The following is a 10,531-nucleotide window of genomic DNA, read 5'->3' as shown; positions in this document are numbered from 1 at the left end:
TGTAAAAAGTATTCTAAGAAATTATTGTATAATATCATATATGTTCAAAAGCATTAAAAGTAATATGACGAGAAGATTAAACAGGAGAATACAACAACATGAAAAAAAAAACATAGTTTTTATGAGTGATGGAGGGTATGGTTGGTGAGTTTGGGCGGGCACTGGTAGCACTTGGCAAATAGTCCGAATGTGTCAACCTGTTTGATGAAATTTACCATGCTAGCCCATCCTCCAAACCCAAAGCCCACCACCAGAACCCACACCACAACCAATGCATTCACCACGTACATCAATGTCCAGTTTGGAATGAAAAAGGGCAATTTCTCCGCAGCATTCTGTTTAAAATACCAAAATAAACAAGTCATAATCAGATTATGGTCTTCATAGACAAACATCATTAGTAATTTGATGATAGAGGTACCTGTCTTGCCGTGGCAGATCTGAAGGTGAGCATATGGGCCGAAGCGGGAATGATGTAAACGGTGAAGCTCACCAAAAGAGCCCCCACAGCTGAATTAATGGGCCCAAAGAAAGGGAAAATAATAGCCAAAAACCATATCGGTATGACCACAGGCAACCTTGCTAGAGCCCTCAAGCATATGCTCTTTGTGTCATGCATCCCTATCACTTTTTCCCACACAAAATACAATGGCGTACAAGCAAAGCCAAATGTGATAATCTGCAACTCACGTACAAAAAGACGGACTATCAGCATCTAAGTAAGAACATCGCTAAGATATAGAGTAATCTCAACTTAACACTGACACGTGATGGTTCTGAATTATGTAGTAATTTAGAGAAAGTATATAAGGACCTGGTGAATGAGCATTAGGATGACACCAGCGTCACGCCAGCCAGTACGCGGGAGAAGTGAGAAGGCATTGGAGTGATTCAAAAGTTGATCCCCGAATGCCCAGTACACGGAAACGGCAGAGGGGATAGTGAGGGTGAACACATAAAATGTTGCATACAGATATATATATTTGAACTTCTGAGGCTTCCACATTGCATGCATGATTTCCCTGAAATATATATTTGTATCACATGCCACCAGTTAATTTCCAAGATAATGTTAGTGTCAAAAGGTAAACACAAGCATTTGGCACCAGTTAGCTAGTTGAACAATCAAACAATTCACGGTGGACAATGCCAGAAAGACAAACAAACATAATTAATGTGTGTATTTATGTTCCACAGTGAAATACATGACAAGGGCGTACCACAGTGTAAAATGTCGCGACCTTGTTATTTTACATACTACAAAATTATACACGGAGTCTTCCGGGTGAAGCAAAATCTGAACGCTATAAATCTAGTTTGAAACGAAGTAAGAAAAAAAAAAAGTTGAAGTGGGGTCTGAACATTTTTTACTGGTAATGACAGAGTATAACCGTGAGCCAAGACACCATCGTAATAGCTATTCAAAAGTGCTGCATAGAATATTTGTCCTATTTCCGAGGGTCATTAGAAATGAATGCAGGATGATAAAGGTGCAGTTGAAGAAAGGGGACCGTGCAGTGAAATTTTCAAATTATCTTTATTTGGTGTCTGCCTCAGACAAGATAAAAAAAACAATATCATGATTGTTTGGTCCAACTTAATAAGCAAAATATTTAAAGGTACATACACTGTGACGGCGTGCCCGCCGAAAGTGTAGAGTATGTTGGTGGCGCCTGTGAAATACAAAACCAACTTTTTTGGGCCCGAATGTGTCACATTTTCAACCTATCAAATGAAAAACAGTTTTCAAACCAAGTTTAGTGGAGACAATTTCAAAGAGTAGAAACCTCACCGGAGAAAAACGTTTAAGGTTGTTGGTTTTGCTTACCTGGCCATGAACAAGCGATGCGATGGTCAAATACCAAGCAGTGTACGTGGTCATGCCAAGACCAAGGAAGGACCATATCCTGTAGTTGTGAAATGATGGAATGAACACTGTGGTGGCACAACAAGCTCCGAATATGTAGGTCCAAGTCCTCTTGTCCAAGTGATCATTGATGTAGTATATATTACTGCATATAAAGAAAAGAGTTTATGTAACCTTAAAGAAGTTAAACCTTTTGGATAGGATGATACATATCTAGTTCAATCAACTCACACTCGTATGTTAGGCTAGTGTTGCACATTCTAACCCGGTATAATAGATGGAAAGATATTACTGATCCATAAAACAAGTAGATACAATTAAGTAATGAGGAAATTAAAACCTGGCACAAGCTATGAGCTGGATAACAGATCCAAAGAGGAGAAAAGTGCAATTGAAGGCCAATCCTATGGCTTTCCAGTATGGACCCAGTAAGCCTTCCAACACTTCAAACCACTGCAAAGAAATTGAAGGGAAACTTGTTTCATATATTAAGAGTAAAAACAAAAATGCCACTGTGTAGGGTGGAAAAGGGGGTAAAAAGTCTTTCAATTGTTTGTTATATAGGTTCTTTGGATATCTAACCTGGATGACATGGTTTTTGAAGCTGACATTCTCTTTCTCTTTCCGGCTTCTGTACTCAATGTACAGAGTACTAATTAAATAAGCAGTATAACTCCCCAGCAAGCCATAGAACACTTGGAATACAACGCCTGAAACCACCCCCAGCTGTGCGAAAGAGTAAGGCAGAGTCAACAGAACCTGGGCAACCTGCACATCACAAAACCAGAAAAAAAAAAAAAACATTTTTTTTACATTTTCCGTTTCAGACTAACCAAAACTGTGTTCAACCGCAGAATCTCATCTCTTATCTTGAGACAAGAAATCCTTTACTCCTTTCTTTGGGAGAACAACCACAGCTAATTTGTAAATATTGAGATTTATTGAAAAAAAAATGACCTTTCAAGCAAATGATATTATATACAGGAAAACCTGAGAATAGTTATCTGCAAATCGTATCACATTCTCCTGACTCATGTTTACCTGATTTGAGGCACAGCTGAACCAAGCATCATAGGCAGAACCACCATGCCAGAAAGCATTTTTTAAGGTAAAATGTGACGTCTCCCCTTTGACTTCCTCTCCCTCCTCACGCTCGACAGTTTGGTTGAGACTCGACATCATGGCTTCTTCTCCTTGCTTCTGGCGCGACATCTTTTTCCAATCTGTCAAAACACATACACACAAGTACTTAGGATCTAAACTAAAATACTCTGAAACCTGACAAGAGAAGAGACTTTGGTGTGTGAAAGATAGTACCAAAAATTCAAGAACACAACTAAAGCAAGAAAGTTGGACAATGTTGAAAGGGTTTGTTTCTCTTGCTGATTTATAACTGAGAACTTGGAAGGTAGCCCTTTAAGGTGCAGCAAATCAGGGAAGGTTCCTTGTAACTCTTTCCAAACCAGCGTGCTTATCTCATTTCCTTACTATGGGCAGTTCTTGCGGCTTTACCACTCACTCTGGTAAAGTTTCATAATTACAATAACTGAAACTCCTATCTCCACTTTATTACTCCTACCCTCAACCACCTTTTGAGTTCAGGGTGTTAAATGCGGAGAAATTGGCAGAAGAAGCAGCTAGTGTAGTAGCAATTTCAATGCATGTAGATAGCGGAAACCCAGTGAGCAAGAAACAGTTCCTGTTTATTAAATAATGGGAAATGAAAAAGTTGAGGTCAGGAAAGTTGAGCTGAACTCTTGGAGTTGGAGAATGGAGATCTGACAGAAAGGTACAGAAGAGAAACCATAGGCAATAGGCAAAACAAGAAAAAAGTGTTTGAGTTTCAACTGTGGTTACATTTGTCACAGTCTTTGGTTTGGCTTGGCCTTCTCTTTATAGTGTGATCTTTTTTTTTTCTGCATTCTCTCTCTCCTGCTATTATTTGTCTCTGCTGTGAGATCCTTTTGGTTTGGCTGTCACTCAAGACTTTTTTAAAATGGCTGGTGAGAAATGAGAATGTGACAGTAGAATAGTAATTTTCAGGCATTTGTGTGACAGTGACGCTACTCATTCCTCCATTTTTATTACCGTGTATCCACAAATGAAGATTTGAGTAGAAGTAATAATTCATGAAAAGAGAAGCAGCATTAAAATATAAGTACTTTTTCATCTTCTGTATAGGATGATCATAAATAAGCTTAACTAATTATATTATATATTATGAAAAAATTGGATACTTCTAAAATTTATTCAATTCTTTTATTTGTTGAATATTTTATATTTTATATTTTATATTTTATAGTTATTATGTTGAAAAATATGAAATTTTATAATTAATATGAAATTTTATAATTAATATGAAATTATATTATGTCTAATATTATTTTAGTTAAAATGTATTATATAACTATATATTAGTAGCGTTGATTGAAAATCTATTTGATTATTGTACATAAAAATATGAAAGTCATAGAAAACTATGTAGTACAGTTTTAGTAAAAATAGTCAAAATTTATTATTATTTTACATTAATTCTAATATCATTTCATTTTATATTAAAAGTATATTTTGGTATTTATTAATACAATAGAGTAATCAATCAAGATTAAAGTCAACCCTTCTAATTCACTCCAAATGCTAAAACATAAGATTCAATTAAAAATTATAAAATTTAAACATTTAATTAATGAAAATAATTAATAAATATTCATTAGAATTGTTCAAATTTATTCCAAATTTAAAACGTAATTAACTCTAATAAATAAATAAACAAATAAATGAAGATACAAAATCAAAACGTACAGAATCGTCTCGTGAATGATTTAAAAACATCCCAACATTAAATGCATTAAATGTGTGTTTAATGTTGCAAGCGTTAGAACAAACCCGTTAAATTTCTTTTACTACTAAATTTTCCTTAATAGTTGAGACCTTATATTTTTAAGTATAATCTTAGCCTTTGTTAAGATTAACGTTTGGAATTGATTAGAGAAATTTTACACACACAAAATTCTTCTATTAATATTAAAGTTTTAAATGGTGAGAAAATATTGATAAAAAATAAAAAAAATTGAACGAACAAAAATTTAAAAAAAAATATAGTATAAGTTACTTAAAAGTGATATCAGATCATATGACTCATTTAAACTACAATAAAATTCTTACCAGCTTTTATAAGACTTTCTTATTTCAAAATCAAACACGCAAATATCATAATAATAATAATAAAACTTACATAAATAAAGTACACAAATGTATAATACTAAAGAAAAACATTTATGGGTGTTACTTTACGAAATTTATAAATACACAATGTATACACTTGTTTTCATATTAAAACTGGGAAATTTAAAATTTATAGAAATTATATTGTAATTAAAAATTATAATAACTAAATACTTATTTTAAAATATATAAATAATATTTTGAAATTATGATAAATAATACATTATAATTCAAATATTTTTTAATTATTCATTTGAAAAAATTGAATAAATGAAAAAATTAATTATTGATAATTTAAAAATTACATTAATTGTTTTTTGAAGAAGTGATTAAGAAAATTGGTTGTTAAAAGAATAATCATTTTGACTTTTGTAATTGTTAAGAAATTTGTAAATTTCAAATTTTATTACTTTAATTACTTGAAGTACACTAATAATAATGATATGAATATAACTATTTTATAAAGAGAGAAGCAACATGAATATATAAGTATTTTTCATTGTCTCTATGATAGAATAACATTAGCATTGAAGATAAATAAGAATAATTAATTAAGTATTAATTTTTTAATAAATTTTAAATCTTTTAATCGTGTTTTTATTGATTTATTTTTATAACTACTTAAAACTTTTATAATTATTAAATTGAGTTATACAGTTTATACAGCTTAATTGTGATATTAAAGTTTTTTTTCAATTATTTGTTTATTTATTTTCATATTTGTTAATAAATGTAAAATTTTATAGTTAATATAAAATAATAGTGCACTTTATGTAAGATAACTAGGAATTTGTATTGTTTTAGCTATAAATATGTTAAATAACAAAATCATATTAAAGTAGTGATGAAAACAATGTTTAATGTTTTTCGTATCATTACTTATAACGACCCTTATCGTCTATCATTGTTAATTAAATAATTTTTATCATTCAAGGCATATCAATAAAATATCTTATAATTTTACAATGCAATATTATTTTATATTAATTATATAATTTTATATTTCTTAATAGGTGAAAATAAATAAGCAAAATATCTTTCAAGATAATAATTATTCGGTATCAAATGATTAAATGTTATTGATTATAGTGAAAAGTGTAAATATCTTAAATACTAAATTAATGAAAAGTATTTAATAAAGACTTAATTTAAAATATACAAATTTATTATATATTTAAAACTTAATTAAATCTAATAAATAAGATCAAACCATTTTAAAATATATATTTAATGAATTACTTTATAAATGATTTAAGAATATTTAATGGCACAATAAATAAGTATTAAATTTTGATAATGACTCATGTGTGACAATAAATGTGCGTTTAATGTTGCAAGAGTTAAAACAAAACTCCCTTACATTTATTAATTGACAACTAAGATTGGCAGATTCAATTGGATTAACCTTTCAAATTGGTTAGAGAAATTTTACATAAGAAGATTCTTAAATTTTTTTTCAATAATGTATTATAATTCTATTAATATTAATGCTTAAATAGTGAGAAACTAAAATTATGGATAAAAAAAAATATAATGACTTACTTAAAAGGCTATACAAGATTATATGACTCGTTTACAGTACATCCTTACCAGTCTTTAATAAGAATTTTTTAATTTTAAATCAAATTTGCAAATATAATAATAGTGAAAAAATTAATATAATTTAAACTTATATAATTGTTATTCTGTACAGATATTACATATAATAAAAGAAAAACATATATATAATCAAAGTAATATATATATATATATATATATAATACTAAAGAAAAACTTTCATGTACTACTTTACAAAATTTGTAAATGTACATTCAATTTTCTCTACTTAAAATATTTAATATTGTCATTTTTACTTCATGGTTGTAAAGGTGCACCAACTTTTACATACTTTTTAGAAATAAACTTTTATTTGTTTTCATATTTAAAGAGATAAATGACTAAGTTTTAAATTTATTATAATGATTACATGTTTATTTTCCTCATTTTCATGGATTAATATAGTTATTTAAGTATCTTAATATTATTACCAACCTGCATATAAATTAAAAAACTAATTTATAAAAATATTATTTGACAAGTCAACTTAGTCTCACTGTAACTCGGTCATAGACTGATTGAAAATTATTAACTTTATTGCTTTTAATTTTGTATATATTAATTTAATTTTGATAATTCAGTTGTTGACTCACACTTATAAAATAATGAATTCATTTTTAGTGATTATTAGATTAATTTATTAAAAAAAATCATTCTTCTATGACAAGTCAAAAAAAGAAGGACAAATGTGAAGTTTAAAGAATTGATCTAAGAGAAGAAAAATTATAAATGCCATTTGTATATTTTATTATTTCATAGTCAAAGTCATTAGTAGAAATTTATGAGTTTATTGAAAAACTTATAATTTAAAAAATATTATTTGACAAGTCAACTTAGTTAATTCATATACTAATTAATTAAGGTAACTGAAAAATCTATAACTTGTTATATTGGAGAGGACTCTTTTTATTATTTTTAATATAAATTTTTTTTTATTAATTTCAATAAATGTAATTGATTGACTCAATTTATCGTTTGTGAATTAATGTATTTATTTTTGTGAAATAGTGCATTTACTTATACTAATTGCTAGCTTAATTTATTAGAAAAATGCATTATTTTATTATAAGAGAGAGAAGAAATGAAGGGACAAACGTGAGGTCTTAAAAAGTTGATTTAAGAGTAGAAAATGAAATTTTATATATTACAATAAGATATTTTATTAGACTCAATTTATCGTTTGTGAATTAATGTATTCATTTTTGTGAAATAGTGCATTTACTTATACTAATTGCTAGCTTAATTTATTAGAAAAAAAATACATTGTTCTACTATAATTGAGAGAAAAATGAAGGACAAATGTGAGGACTTACAAAGCTGATTTAAGAGTAGGAAATGAAATTTTATAAATTATACTAAGCCTTGTTCACTTCAATGGATCTGGGGGAGAGTGATTGAGAGGATTTGAGAGGATTTGAAAGTAAATTTTTTTGTTGTTTATTGGAGTGGATTTGGAGATAAGTGAGAGTGAATTTGGAAGTAAAGTTTATGAGAATTAGTGTAGGATTTGATTGACGTGACAAATTAAAAAAATTTACTTCCAAATCCACTCAAATAAATAAGAACAAAATTTATCTTCAAATCCTCTCAAATCCCCTCACTCGTTCTCTCCCAAATTCATTCAAATGAACAAAACCTAAGATATTTTATTATTTAAAAGTCAAATCAATAAGTATAAGTTGATTTTATTGAAAAAAAAATTAAATAATATTATTTGATAAATAAACTAAGTGAATTCTCATGATAATTAACTATATAAATGAAAAATCTCTTATACACCATAAATCAGAAAAGATTAACTTGATTATTTTTAATTTAATACATATATTAAGTCAATTTCAATAAATTTATATGATTCACTCACTGTAAGTTTTTGTGAAATAGTGCATTTATTTATACTAATTACTACACTAATTTGTTAAAAAAATGCATTATTCTATTATAAGAGAAAAAAAAACGAGTAACATGTGTGAAGTCTTATAAAAGTATTGAAGAGTAAAAAAAATTATAAATAACACTTATATATTTTATTATTTAAAAGTGAAGCTTATAAATACAAGTTTATGAATTTATTAAAAAAAGTTATAATTTACAAAATATTATTTGACAAATCAATTTATATGCTAATTAATTAGGATAACCTAAAAATTCATAACTCATCATAAATTGGAGGGAATTAAATTTATTATTTTTAATTTAATATATATTAAATATTCTATAATTGAGGTAAGGAATATATATTGTATTTTAAGTATTTTAAGATTTTGTGTGTTTGTTGGCTGAAACTAATTAAACTCGATGAAATTAATGAAAATGTTTGATATGTGTTTGTTGTGGACTAAGCTGGTTGTAAATAAATGGGTAACAAGTAGTGAATTTAGTTTACATGATTGTGCAAATGGGTTATATTAATGTGTTATGAAATTGTGTTATGTGAGTGATCAATTTGGTTTAATGATTTTATCTCAAATGTTTTAAAACCAAAAAACACTTGTTGAAGCAACTTAGAAAAAACATAGTATTCAAATAGGTAATTGATCAATTAAAAACTCAAAATTTATAGGATTTTATATCTATTATCGCATTAAGAAAGTTTGTGGATAAAAGACGTTGATTTTCACTTAGTGCTTACTAAGAAAGGTATTTCCTTTCTAATGTTGATAAGATTCGAAAAGAAAGTATTATTTAAAAAATAAATTTAATTACTGACATTTTAAAATAATTTTATTACATATATTTTATGTTAAAATGCAAGATATGATAATTAAATATTTATAAATATATTTTACTATTATAGTAAAATAAGTAATAAAAAAATAATAAAATGTACTTATTTGATTTGATAATTTATTTTAACATATTTCTATGGTGAAATATAATTTTTTTATTTATTAAATTTTGATAATAATATTATATATTAATTTAAATCTGTTTTAACTTTAATTTAATATTTTGAAAGTTTATCTTTTACATTAAATTTTAAAAAGTATTTTATAAAGTATTTTTTAAATATATCAATATATAGCTAAATTTATTCTATTATATTAGTTAAATTTATTATAATTTTAATTTTCACTTTTCATTTTCTTTCTTTCCATGTAAACAACTTTAGTTTTTCCTTTTACTCTTCATTTCCTCTATTTTCTACTACCTTAAATCTATTAATTAATCCACACGGGGTACGATTAATTTATCACTTTGTGATTAAATTAAAAATATTTTCTCCAATTTACATTACTTTCTTCTCTCTCTTTTATGCGTGTAATTAGTAACAATTACTCAGTCCTCCATAAGTATTAAACAATTTTCGTAACTATTTTGAGTAGTATAAATATTTTTATTGTGTAATAGAAATATGGACGCACCACAAACCTTTATTTTTATTATCATATACACAGAGAAAACTAACATTACATTAAATAATCGTTATTATTATATTTTTTATTACAAAAAATAAATACAAAATAAAAAAAAATATTAAATAATGAAAAAATAAACTAAAAAATTTTTCCAACATCGTGGATGAAAAAAATATTGAAATAAAAAATTTACTAAAGAAAATGATTTAATTTTATTATAAAAAATAACTATGAAGAAAGTGAATAAATATTTTATACTAATAATATGTTATAAAAATAATAATTTTGGGGACACATGTATATTTAGATGGTATTAGAAAGAAGAAAGAAAAGCATTGGTTGGAAAAAGAAAGTTGGGATTGATCTCTATCAAGAAGATCTCCATTAGATTTTCTTATTTATGAAGAAAATAAATTAGCATGGTTAGTGGTTGGGGAACCTCTCTTTCTCATTCATTTCCCACTTTTCCATAATTTCTTCCTTA

The 10,531-nt window shown here is 26.9% G+C and overlaps 1 protein-coding gene across 1 annotated transcript; it reads right to left on the bottom strand.

The window, feature by feature from the left end:
- LOC148198178 (auxin transporter-like protein 1) lies at positions 1–3,985 on the bottom strand. Its single transcript, XM_088116356.1, has 9 exons — positions 3,185–3,985; positions 2,909–3,090; positions 2,450–2,635; positions 2,208–2,320; positions 1,829–2,012; positions 1,628–1,725; positions 815–1,022; positions 422–679; positions 1–335 (listed from the first exon to the last, which is right to left on the bottom strand). Exons 2-9 carry the CDS (start codon positions 3,077–3,079, stop codon positions 120–122), a joined length of 1,434 nt encoding a protein of 477 aa, XP_087972482.1. The 5' UTR covers positions 3,080–3,090; positions 3,185–3,985; the 3' UTR covers positions 1–119.
- Positions 3,986–10,531: the final 6,546 nt, after the last annotated feature.

This window comes from Vigna umbellata, chromosome 5, assembly GCF_029865625.1.
Source record: "Vigna umbellata cultivar VRB3 chromosome 5, Vumbellata_1.0, whole genome shotgun sequence".
Lineage (NCBI taxonomy): Eukaryota > Viridiplantae > Streptophyta > Magnoliopsida > Fabales > Fabaceae > Vigna > Vigna umbellata.
This window is presented reverse-complemented; position numbering and strand designations above follow the sequence as displayed.